This window comes from Lepus europaeus, chromosome 3 (genome assembly GCF_033115175.1).
Source record: "Lepus europaeus isolate LE1 chromosome 3, mLepTim1.pri, whole genome shotgun sequence".
Taxonomy (NCBI): Eukaryota; Metazoa; Chordata; class Mammalia; order Lagomorpha; family Leporidae; genus Lepus; species Lepus europaeus.
Genome location: NC_084829.1, coordinates 103,337,091 through 103,355,708, shown reverse-complemented (window position 1 = coordinate 103,355,708; position 18,618 = coordinate 103,337,091). Strand labels below are relative to the sequence as shown.

Here is an 18,618-nt window from a genome sequence, read left to right as displayed (position 1 = left end):
CCACTCTGTGGGTGACTAACTGTGTTTCATAAACCACAGAAGTGCCATTGTTTTCCAACATTAATGACTTGTCTTTCCTTGCATTAGTTCTCAAGTGTTAGAGAGTAGTCATGTGAAGTTCAGGAAATGGAATTTTGATCCTTAGTTAAATACATGGGAGTTGTTGGTGTCCATCAATCCTTTTGTGTGGTGCGTAATTACTAGGGTAAACCAAAGTTAGGAAAGCGGTTTAGAAATGACTGCCTTTGGTCCCCGCTTCTGTCCACTTGTGTGTCCACGGACAGGTAGATGTCCGGTGACAGGAGCCCCAGAGCACTTATCAAGAGTCCTGTTGGGCTCCTCGCCGTGAGCCTGTCACCTGCCTCTCAGGTAAAATGGCCCAAAAGGTCACTGTTTCCTTGACCTGCTCTAAGTGGTCCAGATTGGAGGAAACCTCTTAAGATTCCACTATTAGGTTTTTTACTTTCTCCTTTAAAAAATATTAATTTATTTCTTTGAAAGGCAGGGTTACAGAGGAAGAGAAAGAGACAGAGAAAATCTTCCTTCCACTGGTTTGCTCCCTAAGTGACTGCAGCAGTCAGAGCTGGGCTGATCCAAAGCCAGGAGCCAGGAGCTCCTTCCAGGTCTCCCACATGGGTGCAGGGGGTCCAAGCCCTCGGGCCGTCTTCTGCCACTTTCCCAGGTGCATTAACAGGGAACTGGATCGGAAGTGGAACAGCCGGAACTCACTTGGGATGGCAGCATCACAGGCGGCGGCTTAACTTGCTGCTCCACAGCACCAGCCCCTAGGTTTTTTACCTTTTCTCGTACTCATGGAATGCACTGGAATCTTATCCAGTGTTGATGGGGTGAGAGAGGAGGGTGCCGTGCGATGGTGCTGGTAAAGGTGGACTCTCAGAGCTCTCCACACACCAGGCTCTGTGCTCAGCGCCTCTGCATAGGGATCCTTGTCCTGGGGTGGCGATGAGCGGGGTCCCTGACAACTGCTGCTCTTGGCGGCTCCTGGCACCTGGTCGTACCACATGGCCCTCGCCCCCTTACATCTCACAAGTCTCATGGACTAACCTGGCCTGTGCTCTCCTTTGTAGGTATCATTTATCACTGTGATCTTACCAAAGAAGAGCTGGAGCCCAGAGTCTTCCGAGAGGTGACGGTAAAAGGAATCGATGCTTCCGAATACCAGACCATCCAGGTATGGAGAGCTCCATCTTGTGACCGTGTTGGGGAATGGGGCTCTCAGGCTGGGCCAGCCGTGCTCCAGCTAGTCCCATTCCACGGAGGGAATCCGGGGTAACACCCAGAAGCCCCTGCTGCTGTGGTGGACTCAGCACTGAGCCCAGCGCAGACCCTGCGCCCCTGGGGTTTGCAAGTTCTGCTCCCGTGGCGGCTGCTCCCCCCTGGATGCCAGCGTTCTCTGTCATGGGGCTCTTATGGCCATCAGAGCTGCTCTGTCTGAGTGTGTCAGTCTGCTGCCTCGGAAATGGGTTGTGTTCTGGCTCGCCGTCTGCATTTCAGACGTCCCTCTGCCCGGGTAACATACTTGACTAGCTGGAGGGAGGTCAGTCACTGTCGAGTCATCGCAGGCTCGGCCTCTGGTCCTGGCCTTCCTTAGATAAGAGTCTGCTTTCTGAGTCTTCCCGAGACTGAATTCCTGGGTGGTTGTTGATGGCAATGACTGTCGCTGTTCCTTTGCAACCAGAGTCCCCCCTAGGGCACCAGGCGCTTTGCAAGGCTCTCCCACCTGGAGGGCTGGACCAGGGAGGCCACAGATTAGGAGTCTGAGTATCATTTGTGAAGAAAGATGAGAAGTGGGAGCACTGGCTGTTCCCAGGGCTGCTTCTGTGAGAGCAGGCCATTAGGATAGCTCGGTCGCTTGTGCCTCAGCTATTGAGGCACCATCCGGGGGACGGGCTAGACTCAGGTCACACGGAAAGCTGTGTTTACAGAGATAGACACGGGCCACATCCCAACCCCTGTTCTGTATCAAGGGTCAGCAAATTGACCTGCTTTCCTGGAGAACAGCCACACCTATTGCTTTACCTGTCACCGTGGCCGCTGGCCACGCAGAGTGAGTCTGCCGAACCTCCACCCGTGAAAATGGTATTTACTTACTTATTTTATTTATTTGACAAATAGACAGTGAGAGAGAGAGAGACAGAGAGAAAGGTCTTCCTTCCGTTGGTTCACTCCCCAAATGGCCGCTACAGCCGGCGCTGTGCCGATCCGAAGCCAGGAGCCAGGTGCTTCTCCTGGTCTCCCACGCGGGTGCAGGGCCCAAGCACTTGGGCCATCCTCCACTGTACTCCCGGGCCACAGCAGAGAGCTGGACTGGAAGAGGAGCAACCGGGACAGAACTGGCACCCCAACCGGGACTAGAACCCGGGGTGCTGGCACCGCAGGCGGAGGATTAACCAAGTGAGCCGCAGCGCTGGCCTGAAAATGGTATTTAAAATCCAAATGTCCTACATAGTTGGCCAGGGCCTTTCTCAGGGCCGAGATCCCACCACATCGTTGCTGCCTGACACTGGGCACATCACGCAGCCTTCTCTGCCACAGGGTTTTCGGTGGGACAACAGAGACATTACAATGGTGAGGTGCTGTGTATGAAGTGTTTGGCTCATAGAATGTTATCTTAGATAACAAACTCTAGTTCTGCACCACGTCAAGGTGAGCCCCTGCCTTGGAGCACATCCTGCAGGGACCTGCAGCCCCTGCCTGGCGGTCCCCCAGGTCCTCCGGCTCGCGCAGCCTCATCTTGAAGATATCCTTCTCCTGCCAGTACCGCCAGGAACACCCAGGCAGCACCCAGCAGGTGTCCTCTCTTCTGCTCACAGTCACAGCTGCCCTGGAGCTGGGCAGAGGTGCTCCTGAGAAGCGCCCGGCTTTTCCTCCTCTGCGGTCCCCCCCCACTCTATGTAACACATGTGCAGTAAAGACAGCAGCGAGGCAGCTCCTTAGGGGGAACTCGCTCTCCTCGGTCAGGCAGCGAGGGCTCCTTTCTCCTACAGATAGCTCGCCCTTCCTGGTTCTGAGAGTTGCGATATTCTTTACAGATGGTCACCCATGAGCACCGCATGTGTCCTGTTCTTATTTATAAATGAAAAGATGAAGCTTTGCACAGATGGGCAGGTGCTTCGGTGCAGCAGCATCTGTCAGCTGTGGGCACAGCAACCTGCTGTTTCTGGACTGAGCTGAGGGGGAGTGGGCATGTGTGCTGCCAGTCACGTCCGTGTCCCTGGAAAACTCAGGCCTGGCTCCCACTGCCCCAGGAAAGTCCCCTGACATGGAGCTCCTCCAAGACTCACACCTTTTTTTTTGTGGCTGAAGCAGACACACTGGCTTGCAGCTCTCAGTGCGCTGTTGCTTGTGTCCCTGTCTCGGACAAATGGAGCCGTGCCCGTGAGCGTGCGTGGCGGTGACTGAAGGCCTCACAGCTACCGAGTGTGCACGGGGTGCCTCTTGTGCCACTGTCGAAGCACAGCGGTTGCTTGCCAACAGGTGCCTTTGAAATGCACTGTGAAGTCAGGGACACGGCCGCTCTGTGTAGCGGCGCAGATTCGAGTGTAGGTGGTAGCGCTGTGGCAGGAAGTGAGAGCATGACAGGTGCTCTCACGTGTTCATTAGGCTCCCAGCAGTGCTCCCAACAGTGACCCTCCCTCATCAGAAAACGCCGGCTGCAGAGAGGGCTCCGGGCCTGAGTGGAAGGCCTCTTCACGGTGTGTAATAGGAACCGCAGCGGTTGCGGGGGGAAGATAATTGATTTTTGTTTTTGGTTCCTTTAGACCAGTGGTTTAATTTTTTTTAACGATTTTATTTATTTGAGAGGTAGAGTTACAGACAGTGAGAGGGAAAGAGGGAGAGACAGAGAGAAAGGTCTTCCTTCCGTTGGTTCACTCCCCAAATGGCTGCAACAGCTAGAGCTGCACCAATCTGAAGCCAGGAGCTTCTTCCGGGTCTCCCACGCGGGTGCAGGGGCCCAAGGACTTGGGACATCTTCTGCTGCTTTCCCAGGCCATAGCAGAGGGCTGGATGAGAAGAGGAGCAGCCAGGACTGGAAACAGTGCCCATATAGGATGCCAGCACCACAGGCGGAGGATTAACCTACTACACCACGGCACTGGCCCAGTGGTTTAATTTTTATGTTCAGCCCATGTGTGATTTAAAGACTGACACCTGGGCTGTTTGTCATTGTGTCTGCCTCTCTGTGTGAAGCCAGTACTTCAGCCCACACTGCCTTCCACGGCTGCTCAGCACTAATGAGTGAGTGGTGGTCACAAGCATGTACGTGTGTGAGTAGTGCTGCCTGCCTAGGGAGGGAAAGCAGACCAAGCCGAGGCGAGGGAACAGCTAGGAAGAACAGCCACCAAGGCTGTCTTTGCACCACTGTCCCCTTCCTTCAAGACCCCCAGAGCGTCCTGCCTGGGCAGGGAGAGCCAGTGCCCTGTTTGGCTGACAGAGCTGCTCTCTCTAGCCTTTATCCCTTCCTGATTATAGCTCTGGGCAGAAAATTGATCTGTGTCAAAAATGCAGTTTTGAAAACCAGATCCTAGAAAAGCTGTCACTTTCCCTTCTACTCTAGGATACACAGAAGAATTTCATATTAACTAGGAAATATCTGCAATTGATAATGTTTACACTTTCCTGCTTTTTATTGTGAATGACAGAGACAGGGCCACAAATAATTGATTAGAACCAAAAGCAGAGCAACAGAGAGATCTTCCATCCTCACTCCCCCACTCTCTGATGCCCACAACAGCCAGGGCTGAGCCAGGCTGGAGCCAGGAAGTCTATTCAAGTCTCCCATGCGGATGGCAGGGAACCAAGTCCTTGAGCCATCATCTGCAGCCTCCCAGGGCTCACATTAGCAGGCAGCTGGAGCAGAAGTGGAGATGGGACTCCATCCCAGGCACTCTGCTATGGAATGTGAGAGTCCCAAGTGGCGGCTTAACCTGCTGTACCACAACAGCCACGCCATATGCCAGTGTCTTTTAAAAAGAAGTTGAAATAGGCCAGCGCCGTGGCTCAATAGGCTAATCCTCTGCCTGAGGCGCCGGCACACCAGGTTCTAGTCCTGGTTGGGGTGCCGGATTCTGTCCCGGTCGCTCCTCTTCCTGTCCAGCTCTCTGCTGTGGCCCGGGAGTGCTGTGGAGGATGGCCCAAGTGCTTGGGCCCTGCACCCGCATGGGAGACCAGGAAAAGCACCTGGCTCCTGGCTTCAGATCAGCGTGGTGCGCCGGCCACAGCGTGCTGGCTGCAGCGGCCATTGGAGGGTGAACCAACGGTAAAGGAAGACCTTTCTCTCTGTCTCTCTCACTGTCCACTCTGCCTGTCAAAAAAAAAAAAAAAAAAAAAAAAAAAAGTTGAAATAGCATTAGAAATTCTATTTGGTTACAAGTGAACTTAACTGAAAAAAATTGTCTGCACATATAATCAGTAATACCTACATGCTTCATTTTAAACAAAATTAAGGAACAGGGAAATGGTAATTAGGATTTTTAAGTTATCAATAAATATTCAGGATGTGACAGGCAATGCCAGGTATGATTTGAATAGGAAGAAACTGCAGACATAGGCGCTGCCCATGGGACGCTTACGGTCAGACTGGGCAGTAGAGACGTGGAGGGCTGCAAAGGTCTCCCCATCATCAAAGGCAGAGTTCAGCGTCAGTCAGCGCTGTGGTGTGGAGAGACCAGCTGGGCCGGGTCCAGGAGGATGTCTTCCAGGAGGGGTGGAAGACGGGCATGGCTCTGAGGGGTGGATGCTTCATAGACCCCAGTTCTCCACCGAGATTCTCAGTCTCACGCTTACCCTTCGTTCAGAGACTGCCTTTCTGTTGCAGCATAGTTTTGTAATCCATGTTAAGTTAGAGAAGACTCATCCCCTTAGTATCCCAGGCGATGGGGTGGCCTTTGGCTGTTGTCACATGCAGATGCACTTGCTGGCTGTGTGTCATTCCTACTCGGCTGGCTGAGAGATCAGCTTTTCTCCTTCCAAAATAAAGGGCAAGACCTAGAGACCTGAAAGAGCAAGAAATTGAGAATGCTATGAATAAATCCCATTAACAATAGTTTCTGCGTGTTATAAAGACATTGGATTAGGAGAATCCAAGTACCTGTGTTTTATGGGTAGGAAGCTGAAATCAGTGTGGAAGAATAATGAGAGTTTTTAAGTATTTAACTTCCATTTTATTGTCTTTATTCCTCTTCTCTCCCGGTTTTAGGAGTTTGTCTTTTTTGAGGATTACATTCTGTAGTGCATATGCCACACCCAAGAGCATCCCTGATACAGTTCCCCCAGAAGCTGAACAGAAACGTTCAAGTTCATGGTGGTTCGTTGGGTTCACCAGCATGCCTTGGGGCAGGGGAGTGGGTTGCTTTTGTTTTTGTTTGTCTTTAATTTCAATTTTCCCGCCCTCGCCCTCAGTGAGAACCAGTTTGGGGTTGCTGCCATACCGGTTTCGCTATCTGGAGAACATGTTAATTAGTGTTTTAGTGCTCATTAACTCCTGCACTGAGCCCATGGCACCTGCAGGTTTTGAGAAGTGACTCATGTGCACCCTGGGTGAGCTCACTGTTGAGCTAGAGATGACGTTTTCTGTAGCGCTGTGTTCTTGCAGGTGTAGAAAGCTGCAGAATGTATGCATTGGGAGTGAGGAGGGGAATGTTTTCAAACTGTGCTTACCTGTGATAAGGGAATCTGGTTGAAATGGCATCATTTGTTCCTGACAGCTTCTTGCCTGTGGGTTCTTTTTTTTTTTTTTTTTTTTTTTTTTTGACAGGCAGAGTGGACAGTGAGAGAGAGAGCGAAAGGTCTTCCTTTTGCCGTTGGTTCACCCTCCAATGGCCGCCACGGCTGGCGCACTGCACTGATCCGAAGCCAGGAGCCAGGTGCTTCCTCCTAGTCTCCCATGTGGGTGCAGGGCCCAAGGACCTGGGCCATCCTCCACTGTACTCCCGGGCCATAGCAGAGAGCTGGCCTGGAAGAGGGGCAAACGGGACAAAATCTGGCGCCCCGACTGGGACTAGAATCCGGTGTGCCGGTGCCGCAGGCGGAGGATTAGCCTAGTGAGCCGCGACGCCAACCAGTTCTTGTTATTTTTGATACTACACTTCACAATGACATACTCTTGCATATACAGATGGCTGCTCCGCCTTAGAGTCTCCAAGTCATGCAGGCATCCTTTGTTGAAGTTATAATATTTATATTTGAGTGTGAACTTGCTTGTGTCTCTCTTTCCTCTCCTCTGTTTATCAACTGTGTTCCTGGAATTTGACTCTAAGAGATGACGAGAGTCTGTTTTCTTGCTGTCCTGTAATAGAGAAGTAAGTTATGTGGGCCAAGTCTGCAGTCTGCAGACCACTGTACATAAATTGTCTTCCGTGTCTGAAAAGGGGCACTGGTTTGCAGCGACCTGAGAGTATATAACCCATGACACGTAAAAGGCGCAGGGCAGCCTCGGGGCTGCAGCGGCGTCTGTTTGCATAGCTCTGTGACTTCCCGCGGTGGAAGGACTAGGAGATTCCTGAGTCTTCTGCAAGCTGGGCTCTAGCAGGCGGACGGACATCAGGGCTGGGTCACTCCTCAGTCCCAAGCCGAGCTTCTGTTTATTTTACAAATGTGCTGGGGATGAAGAAAGCTGCTGAATCAGCATGGGGAGAATCCAGACAGGAAGCCTCCATCAACCGCCTCTCCTGGGGGACGTGGGACCGTGGGCCGTGGGACCGGGGTGATGGGCTGGTATGGCAGTTTTGCCCCAATCGCTCTCTTTGCTGAGACACTGAGTCAAACGGGTGCTGATTTAATATGAATGGCTCAGATTCCATTCTAGAAGGTCCCCTAGATTTATTGTTCTTTAGGAAAACTTCTGTCTTAGAGGCCATAGCAGCCACAGGTCAGGCTGTGCATAAACTTAGAACTATGGGTGACCGCCATCCTCATTGCAGCTTTGTTCAACTTAAGTATAAACAAGATTCTTAATATTTCAGATGGCTACAGATGTTCCTGGATTTGCTGTCACATGTAAGAAAGGCCCTTAAATAAGTTTCACACTTTGCTCTGAGAGTCTTGGCTTTTGAGAGCCATCCAAGTTTGCTATGGCTGACCTTTGCTACTACTGAGATGGGTCAATTTCAGGTTACCCAAAGCTAGCCACAAGCTCTGCAGCTTTCTAGGAACTCTCTTGAGAAAAGCATGGTACTATTAGTATTAATGACATTAACAATGCTAGTATTTCATTATGCTATAAAAACAGAAAATCACTTCCTCCTCAGAACTGGATCAGTGGCATAATGTGATTGCTGATGGTACTTGTGTTTTACCATCTTAATCGTTCAGTTTTAAAAAACCCATCTGGATGTTATGGTATGGTAGTCAGTGTAGGTTCAGCTGCGAGTGCCAGGAAAAGTAAAACCAGAGTAGTGATGGCCCGAGGAAGATCAGAGTGTTTCTCCCTCACCTATGAAGGAAGTACTGGGAGAGTCAACCTGGGACCAGCCAGGTGTCCCAGGACTGAGGAATCCCAGGTCCTGCCCTTGCTGCCCCAGCACCACACGTGACTTCCATTCCCACCAATGCTTCTTGACCCTAGATGGCTGCTGGGGGTTCAGCCGTTACTCATTCACTTTCCAGCCAGCAGGAAGCTGCTAGTAGGGAAGGAGTGGGCATGGACACTTTCCCTCTTTGTTCTCAGGGTATTTGCTAGAAGGTGACATGCATTATATCTGCCTACTTCTCACTGGGGAAAATGGCCTTAGACCCAGCTAGGATAGTTGATATGTAGTTTCATTCCAGGAAAAATAGGTCCAGCTAAAAATTAGGGCCTTATTGTCAAGTAAACAGGAGGAATGGGTATTGGGGAGACAACTTGCCATCTGCCACGAAAGGCAGTTCCAGGCCTCCCTTCAACCTAAGCTTTTTGGGGTAGACTCTGAGACCAAGGAACCCAAGTGCCACCTGGTGGCCAGGTACCTACATCACAGGATCAGGGCTGGAAAAATGAAGATGCCTGAAAAATTGAGCGTTTAGGTATTATCATTGTTGGTGGCAGAAGTCACACAGGGTGAAGACAAAGGCGCTTTCCCCATGGAGAAAGCAGTGGAGCGCTGCTTCTGGACCATGAGGTGTAGCGCAAGCACGCGTGGGAATCTCTGAGCGCTAAGCTCGATTCTGCGAGGCAGCCTGGCCCAGTGAAGAACTCGGTAAGCTCGGGGTCAGCTCGCTTTCCAGGCGTTGATTCTGTGCTGCCGTCTGCCTCTCACCTGGGATAACAGAGCCGCTGCTGCCCTGGGCAGGGTGTGGGCAGTCTGTCCTCTTAGCCAGACATAGGTGGCCATGTTCCTGACCGCACAGCTGCCGCCTGGGCATTTACGCTTTCTCACCCTGCACACGAGGCCGTCTGCCTTCCAGTGTGTGTCCGTCAGAGTCCACCCAGCCGAGCCCTCTCATTTTACAAAGAAACATACACTGTTAAAGATGGACAGAGCCAAGACTAGACCAGAGACTCTCAGATTATGTTAATCCTGTGCATTGTGTCATCAGGAGAAGTTCTTAGTGCTCTCTGTGGCTCAGAGGTTGTTTGTTTGTTTGTTTTAATTTTTTTTTATTACTTTTCACCTCTAAAATAAGCAAATTAGACTAAATGGCCTGAAAATCCCCAGGCTGTTTTACTTTCAAAAGTGTGTTTTTGTACTATATAATCCTTTGGTGAGTACTCTGTAGACTCTTATGGAACCTGTTAAAAAATACAAATGCTCTCTGTGTAGAAGGGGAGAAAATAGGCCGGCGCCGCGGCTCAACAGGCTAATCCTCCGCCTTGCTGCACCGGCACACCGGGTTCTAGTCCCAGTCAGGGCACCGATTCTGTCCCGGTTGCCCCTCTCCCAGGCCAGCGCTCTGCTGTGGCCAGGGAGTGCAGATGGAGGATGGTCCAAGTGCTTGGGCCCTGCACCCCATGGGAGACCAGGAGAAGCACCTTGCTCCTGCCATTGGATCGGCGCGGTGCGCCGGCCGCAGCGCGCCAGCCACGGTGGCCATTGGAGGGTGAACCAACGGCAAAGGAAGACCTTTCTCTCTGTCTCTCTCTCTCACTGTCCACTCTGCCTGTCAAAAAAAAAGGGGGGGGGGGAGAAAATAAAGGCCCACAAATCCATAATTTTATGATTTATAAATAATATTTAGTTGATGGCTTATTATATAAATAATTTTAAGTGATAAATATTTATGATTTTAATGTTCACTTCCAGCCTCCTTATTACACATTAATGGAGTATCCATTTATTTATTTATGTCCTCTATGCACACCCACTTTTTTTTTTTTTTTTTTTTCATCTGAAGGATGTTAAGTCTTAACTGTTTGCCACCACGTGGCAGGCTTGAAACCCCATCAGATATAGTCCGCAATGAAATAAAGCCAGGGTTTTTCTGGTTTTGCTCTTGTCTAGTCTCCTCCAGCTGCCCCTCTGGGCACTCTTCCAGGTTGGCCTGAATGTCCACCCTGGCGCTGGGCAGTTCCTCATAGGGATGCAGAAGTGAACACGCAGGCTGATGTGGGGAACTCGAGCCCAAGAGCCCTGGGGTTCAGGAAGGGGACTATGACAGAAAGGTGGGGAAGGACTGCCCCAACCCCCTCCTACAAAGCCTTCCCAGTGCAGAGAACATCCACACGACAACCAGACACTGGTTTCTAGATGTCCACCTAACCCTGTCCACTCACTTTTATTTAAAAGGCAGAGTTACAGAGAGAGAGATGATTTATCTGCTGGTTCATTTCCCAAATGTCTATGATGGCCAGGGCTGGGCCAGGTCAAAGCCAGGAGCCAGGAGCTTCATCCAGGTCTTCCATGTGGGTAAAGGGGCCCAAGCACTTGGACTGTCTTCTGCTGTTTCACCAGGCACATTGGAGGGAGCTGAAACAGAAGTGAAGCCGCAGGGGCTTGAACCCATGCCCGTATGGGATGCTGACGTCACAGCCTCAGCTTGACCCCTGTGCCACAGCACCAGTCCTCCCCTCCCTCTGCCCGCTGTGCTGGGGTCCCACTGAGAGTCAACGGATGATGGGCTTGGTAGAAACACACCAGTGCTGGGGTTACACTGAGTAGAAACAGACTGGTGCTGGGGATGCTCCGTCATCTCCCCAGAGGGAAAGCCATCACTGGCATAGCTGTCACTGGTCTGAGAAGGAAGCAGGAAGACTTCTCCACTTCGGCAGGAGGCATCCTTTGATTTGGATTAAGTGTGCTCTGACCTGGCTTCATGGTTCCCTGTCCGCACTCCTTGCCACTAAATGTGGGGTGCATATCAGAAATGCCGTGGGGGTTATACAAAGGGTAGGAAGGTATCATGGATTGCAAGGCACCATGAGGCTCTGGCACGGGGCCACACATGGCTTCCTGGCTGTCATCTGTCCGGCGTGGGCAGCTCTGCACAACTCTCAGTGCCCTCTGCCATCCAGTGCCCCGGTGCCACCTCCCTGCAAACACTCGCAGCCGCGCCCACCACCGCCGCGTGCAGACTCGCAGACAGCTCCGCGTTCCTTTTACTCCTTTTTCTGAAATTCCACACTCAGTTTGTGGTCGGATCTCAGCGTCTCTGTGGAAGCCTCTCTTCTTGTGCCTGCCCCAGGAGCTCAGCGTGCAGCCTTGAGGGGAAGGGACAGGAGGTGGGAGAAGAACCCAGCATGGGTGTGTATATGCCGTGAGCCGACCCTGTGCTGTCTCACTTCTTTTTTTTTAAGAAAATATTGTGGCTGGCACTGTAACGGAACAAGTTAAGCCACCACCTGCAATGCCAGCACCCCATATGGACTCTGGTTTGAGTCCCAGCTGTTTCACTTCCGATCTAGCTCCCTGCTAATGCACCTGGGAAAATAGCAGAAGATGGCCCAAGTGCTTGCGCTCCTACACCCACATGGGAGACCTGGAAGAAGCTCCTGGCTCAAGGCTTTAGCCTGGCTCAGCACTGGCTGTTGTGGCCATTTGGGGAATGAACCAGTGGATGTAAAATCTCTCTCTGTGTAACTTTGCCTTTCAAATAAATGAATAAATCTTTAAAAAGTATATTTATTTATCATTTGAAAGGTAGAGTGACCCAGGGATGTGAGGGGAGATGTGAGATCTGTGTACTCCCCAAATGGTCACATCTGCCAGGGCTGAGCCAAGCCAGAGCCAGAAGCCCAGAACTCCATCTGGCTCTGCCACATGGGTGACAGGGGCCCAGGCACTTGGGTCATCAGCTGCTGCTTCCTCAGGCACATCAGCAGGGAGCTGGATCAGAAATGGAGCAGCTGGGACTCGAACATGTGCTCCGGTATGGGATGCCAATGTCACAAGCAACAGCTTTAACTCTCCGTACCACAAGGCAAGCCCCAGAAGTGCTGACTTTGACTCTGAAATGCTGGATTGGAATCGCACGTGGCTGTCTTTTCTGTATCAGGATAAACTAGGTTATCGCAGTTAACAAGCAGTTCTAAATCTCATCAGTGTAAAGCCGGACAAATGGATGCCTGTTCCCACGTCCTGTGTATCAGGTACCGGCCTGGGCTCCCCTCCACCTGCCCTCTCTGCAGGACCCCTGAGAATGCTCCCCCGCCCTGAACACCTCCCACATGTGATCCTTCCCTGTGGCACACACAAAGCCCACTGCGTCCTCAGTCCTTTTGTGCAGAGGCCATACCTCCCGCCCTGTCGTGTATCGTCACCGGACTCCGGCTCTCGGGGTAGACCAGCTTGAGGGTGGGCAGGAAGGAGTGAGAACAGACTGGCCACGCCACTGCCACCCCCACCACCATGCTCCCCCGAGGGAAGGCAGGGTGGGACTTGCACTGTCCCCTTTCACCACAGCACCTGCAGTTCTGTGCTGAGAAATCTATGTCGTTATCTTAAGCTTTCGTTTTTCCAAGCATTTTCTTTAAAAATACAAACAGCTCCAGAAAATCTAGTAAAGAGAGGCCGGCGCCGTGGCTCACTAGGTTAGTCTTCCACCTGCGGCACCGACATCCCATATGGGCATCAGATTCTAGTCCTGGTAGCTCCTTTTCTAGTCCAGCTCTCTGCTGTGGCCCGGGAGTACAGTGGAGGATGGCCCAAGTCCTCGGGCCCTGCACCCGCATGAGAGACCAGGAGGAAGCACCTGGCTCCTGGCTTCGGGTTGGCGAAGCGCCAGCCGTGACGGCCATTTGGGAGGTGAACCAACGGAAGGAAGACCTTTCTCTCTGTTTCTCCCTCTCTCACTGTCAAACTCTGTCAAAAAAAAAAAAAAAAGAAAGAAAAAGAAAATCTAGTGAAGAACTTTTTTTAACCTCCCAGGACTGCCTGTTTTCTCTGGTAGCCTCAAGATCATGGAAGCACTTGTGTCTGGAGCATACTGCTTTTTATTAAGTAACGTTTACTTTCCTCCTCTGCTTAATAAAGAACACATATCCCCCATCAGCACTTCTGCCCACCTGAGTGGAGCGGATGCAGGTGGCTTCCTTACAGCTTCCCCTTGGGCTTGTTGGGACTCTGCTCTGGCTCTTAGTCCCCACCACTCTCCTGTGGACCTATGTGGATCCAGGGTCCAAAAAATGCCAGGGTCTGTGAGTGGGAGCAGGATCAGGGACTGGGGTAGGAGGTGTTGGAAGCGGCAGGCAGCACTGGGGGCTGCCGGTGACCCGCGGTTCCTGCTCCAGCCCCTCCTTGCCCACCTGCCTTTTTGTCTTCCCCTGGGGCCACCTCCCTCTGTGCCCCTCCCCCGCCACCCCCTCCCAGGAGAGCACTTGGGGCAGAGCTGCCCTTGCAGCTGCTGGGTGTTTGCCCAGCTCCAGGGCTAACGGCAGGGCTGCTTTATGTGGTCGTGAAGAAAGGAGTTCTCCTGGCTACACTGACTTTACTGCAGTGTTCATCAGTGGGAACTTGTAGCCAGACTCTCCTCGGGAGACACGCTGGTGCATTCCAGTCTCCTGTGAGCACACGACCCCAGCCCCCGCAGTGTGGAGACTTTGTGGTGGTGTTGCTTGGGGCTGAGTGATGGATGTCATTCTGGATACTTTAGCCTGCTGACTGCCTAGCTGGGGCCAGCGATGGCAGGCAGAGCCACCTTTGTCCTAAAAGAAGCAGTAAAAGACACGGGCGTGACTACTTGCCATTGTTCCAGAGGGTAATGTGACTTCTGAACAAATTGCGTGTGCCTGTTGGTGATGTTTGTGTGCAGGTTTGGCCAGCCTTGAATAGTGCCCTCGAGACTTCCACGGTCCAGCTTCTGTCCTGCTCCCATCTCTGTCCCCTTGCCCCTCGACCACACTGCTGAAGCCACACCGGCCTCTGTGCACAAACACATGTGCTCTCCAGCCCAGCCCACCCCTCTGCCTGGAGTGTCCAGCCCCACCCCCACCCCAGCTTTCTTTGCAGGAATCAGAGACTCAGGTCTTTGGCAGCTCCTCCCAACCCCTCTTCCCCATGGCCTGCTTTCTGGTCCCTCAGGTACACTTGGCATCAGCTGTTATGCTGTCATTCGTTCATTGTTTGTCTCTCCCCAGTAGCATGCAGTTTTGCCCATCCCTGTGCCCTGGGTACAAGCCTCTAAATTCTTGACTAGTGAATGCAGGTGGCGAGGACTGGTGATGGACTCAAATCATCTCATACTTGCTAGAAACTTTAAAACCAGAATAGTTCCTTTCTGTCATATTTCCGTGTTGAGCCTTTGCCCTCTCCTCTTCTAGGGTTTTTGCTTCTGTCCCTCTGAAATAGACAACTGCCATCAGAGAATGAGTATTCACTCTCATGGTTATTTCTGTGCAATGCTGGGTGTGATTTTGGCTGTCGTGTATGATCGAAATAGGAAATAGCACTGCCCCGCCCTTTTATAACATCAAAAAATCCATTTGCCTCTATTCTTTCTTGGCACACACTTATTGCCATCTATCCCTCCAATTCTGGGTTATTGCATGCTTACAAATGCCTGGAAATCTCTCAGACAAGTTGAGGAGTCAAAAAGCAGTCCTGCTAAGACGTGAATTCAAATTGGTTGATTCCTTTGTTTCATGAGAAGTTGTGTTCATGACCTTGGATGTGTGTTCAGATGCAGGAAGCTTAAAGCGCCACCCCTTGAAGTGGCTTTTGGCTTTTCTCACGTCATGTTTTTTAAAGCAGCCTCTTATTTGGTGTGTTCAGTGTCCTTTTCCTCCCTCGATTGTCAGGGTTTTACTCATTCATATGTATGAGTTATGTTTGCTGCTTGGTTTGTGATTGTCATAGTGTATTCCCGCACTGTGTTAGTCCAAGTCAGGTCCCAGGAGTCACCCCACAGAGGGAAGCCCATCGATGCTAAACATAGTGACAGTTATACTAATCCTATTTTTTTTAAGATTTATTTATTATTTATTTGAGAGGCAGAGTTACATACAGAGGAAGAGAGGGGGGGTCTTCCATTCGCTGGTTCACTCCCCAAATGGCCGGAGCTGAGCCAATCGGAAGCTAGGAGCCAGGAGCTTCTTCTGGGTCTTCCACATGGGTACAGGGACCCAAGCATTTGGGCCATCCTTTGCTGCTTTCCCAGGCCATTAGCAGAGAACTGGATCAGAAGTGGAGCAGCCAGGACTTGAACCAGCGCCCATGTGGGATACTGGCACCACAAGCAGAGGCTTAACCTATGCCACAGCGCCAGTCACACTAATCCTAATTTAAATAAAATAGGATTTTTCAAGTGAGAAATCACTTTGCTTTTAAAGTTCTTTTTATTTAGCTGAAAGGCAGAGAGACAGAGCCAAAGGGATATTTCCCATCTGCTGATTCACTCCCCAAAGCCTACAACAGCCAGGGCTAGACCAGGCTGATACCAGGAACTTGGCACTCCAGCTGGGTCTCCCACATGGGTGGCGGGGACCTAAGTTCTTGAGCCGTCACCTGCTGTTCCAGGATGGGCTTTAGCGGGAAGCTGGAATCAGACACAGTGCCCGGACTCTGAGGCAGGGACTCCCAGCATGGGGTGCTGTCCTGAACACCTGCCCTGAGAAATCACTCTCATTTGACTATTTAGAAATGACTGACACTAAAGCAAATACAAATGATCATTCCACACACATGTCCTAAGTGCTCTCGCCGTGCCTTGTGTGTGGCAGCGTCGGCAGTATTGGGAACGTGAGGAAGGATCGAGTTTACTCAGAACCCTGAAGGTGTAGTGTAAGCAGAGCTCCCCAGCACTCGATGGGGAGCTCAGGGAAGGAAGAGCACCCAAGACTGGAAAGGAGCTTGGCGAGGCAGGGAAGGGAAGGGAGGCGCCAGCGCACCCGCAGCATGTGCAGCTGCACCGCAGGTAAGGGGGGCAGCCTGGCTGGGACCTGCGCAGCAGGACAGGAGCTTGGGGGGGGGGGGGGGACAGCAGGTCCAGATTCGATGGGCCTTGTCTGCCACCCAAAGTGGGCAAGAGCTGATGAATGGGCCTTGGTGGGATGCACAGAGGACCATCTACGGCCAGGTGCTTGCTCGGAGGGTTAGCGCCAGGAGCCCGGGAGAATAATGATGAATAGTGGTAGTTAAGGAACCACGGGCACAGCTGAAAACTCCAGTGATGTGAATGGAGGGAGACAGGGACCAGACTGTCACAGGAACACTCACATTTAGGGGCGAGGAGGAAGGGGAGAAGAGGCTCAAGGAGGTGGGCACAGGATTGCAGAGAGTAGTCGTCAGTGATGGGGTTGGCCCTGAGCCGGTGCACAGCAGGTACTGCAGCAGCTGTGTGCGTGGGGCCAGTGAGCCCAGCTGTTTCTAATGGAGTGAGGGTCTCCTCGCTTTGTGGGTCAGTTGCCAGGGAACAGAAATAATACCAGAAATGCACCCAGTGAGAGTCGTCGTACTCCAGGTGCTGGCTCTGTAGCCAGCCAGCTTTTCTGCACGCGCACCTCGATGCTCCTGAGCTGTCAGACGGTCCTCGTCTACCATCTATCATCAGCACCGCCGTCAGGGTTCTTTTCAGGATCTGCTGTGAACGTGGTTCAATTACTCATCTCCTGCTTCCATTGTTCTTGATGACTGCTGATGATAAAACAGAGGAGAGGGCAGAGAGAGATTAAACTTGTACTGTTTCCAATATATACTTTAAAGGAGTACAGAGGTCTTTCTGTGCTTGGGCTGAAAGGAGGTGGTGGGAGGCGTTAACAGCCCTCAGAGGAGAAAATTGTGCACGGATACCCTGAAAAGACTGCCAAGGCTGTTACTTTGCTGCACAGGAATGAAATCAGCACTGCACACAGCCAAGTGTAGAAAGGTGCGTTCTTGGCCTTCACAGCGGGACTTCTGAACTCTGTGATTTGCCCCAGTCTTTTTTCCTGTCCCCTGGTGAGCTGCTTCCCAGAAGCTGTTGTGATGCTGCCCCGAGCCCCTGGCTCAGTCTCTGCTAATTGCCCATCTCTTTGCGGCTGGCATGCACCAGCTTGAACCCACTTCTGCCTGGTGGGGGGATGAGGTGCTCTGTGGTTGTTCCCGAAGTAATTTGGAACCGTACGTGACGGGTTTCTTTTTTGTTTCTTACTCACTTGAGGGTGTACTTGGGTGATTTGCATTTGTGATGCCCCAGAGACTCAAAGGAAAAGTGGCTCAGAGTATAATAGCAGCTTTGGATGTGTTCAGCAGAAACTCGGGTAAAAATCTTAGTGCCTGAAAATTTTACTTCAAAATTCACCTTTTCAGTAATCCGGTGGTTCATTTTTCTGTAATAAAAATTGCTCCATGTGTATTTGCTCATCACTCGATTTCCCCCTGGATGTACAAAAAGTGGTAATTGGCCAGTTGTTCCAGGTTGCTGTTCTAGGACTTTCGACAGAGCCGTCCTCAATTCCAAGCCACGTGGGGCCTCCGCAGTGATGGTTAATCCCCCACCCTGCCATGAACTGCCTCGCTGCACACACACTGAGCAGCCTTCCGCACGCTGGCATTTGTCTCTAACAGTTCACCCTCTGAAGGAGTGAGCAACCACTAGCCACACATTCGTAAAGCTCCTTAGTTCTCCTCTGTTCTATTAATGAACACTCTGGCTGGAGTTTGTCTTTTCGGCATTTTGGTTATTAATGTTCTTTTCCTAATGCAGTAAAATAAATGGTCTGCTGTAGTTCTGAGCTAATGAGGATTTGAAATGGATTTCAAATATCCTTGTCAGTTTTTTATTATGCAGGTGCAATCTCATGCAGTAAATTACCATAACTAAACAGTTTAAAAGCCATAAAGCTCCTCTGCCCTAAACTAAGAGATTAACAGCTACACAGAAGGGAAATGTCAGATGGTAAGTATTTTTCATTAGTAATAAGTTGAAAATTTGTGACCTTAAAAAGCTTACAGCCTCTTTTAAGTGCATCAGCCAGCATTAATTTTTATTTCCTTAGTTTTCAGTTTATAAGCTTTTTGATGTCAGACTCTCTGGGCTGCTATATTTGTATGGAATTTTTTTTAATTATTAAATACCATGTAAAATTTTTTTTTCTTGTATTTTTAATTGTAACACAGGATCCAGGTTGAGAGCAATCATTTGTGCATTTATCCAGCATATGATCTGTGAGCACTTACTGTCTTGTGGGTCCTATGCCAGATACAGAGGCACAGCCTAGAGGGGAGAGACAACGTGATACCACAGGGAGTGCAGGAGCCACTGGGGAAT

General features: G+C 51.1%; 1 protein-coding gene across 1 annotated transcript in view; it reads left to right on the top strand.

Moving 5' to 3' along the window:
• PREP (prolyl endopeptidase) overlaps window positions 1-18,618 on the top strand; it is a 121,698-nt gene that overhangs the window by 79,625 nt on the left and 23,455 nt on the right. Inside the window, exon 10 of the mRNA XM_062186558.1 lies at window positions 1,089-1,192. Coding sequence (XP_062042542.1) covers window positions 1,089-1,192 — 104 coding nt within the window. The remainder of the gene's footprint in view (window positions 1-1,088; window positions 1,193-18,618) is intronic.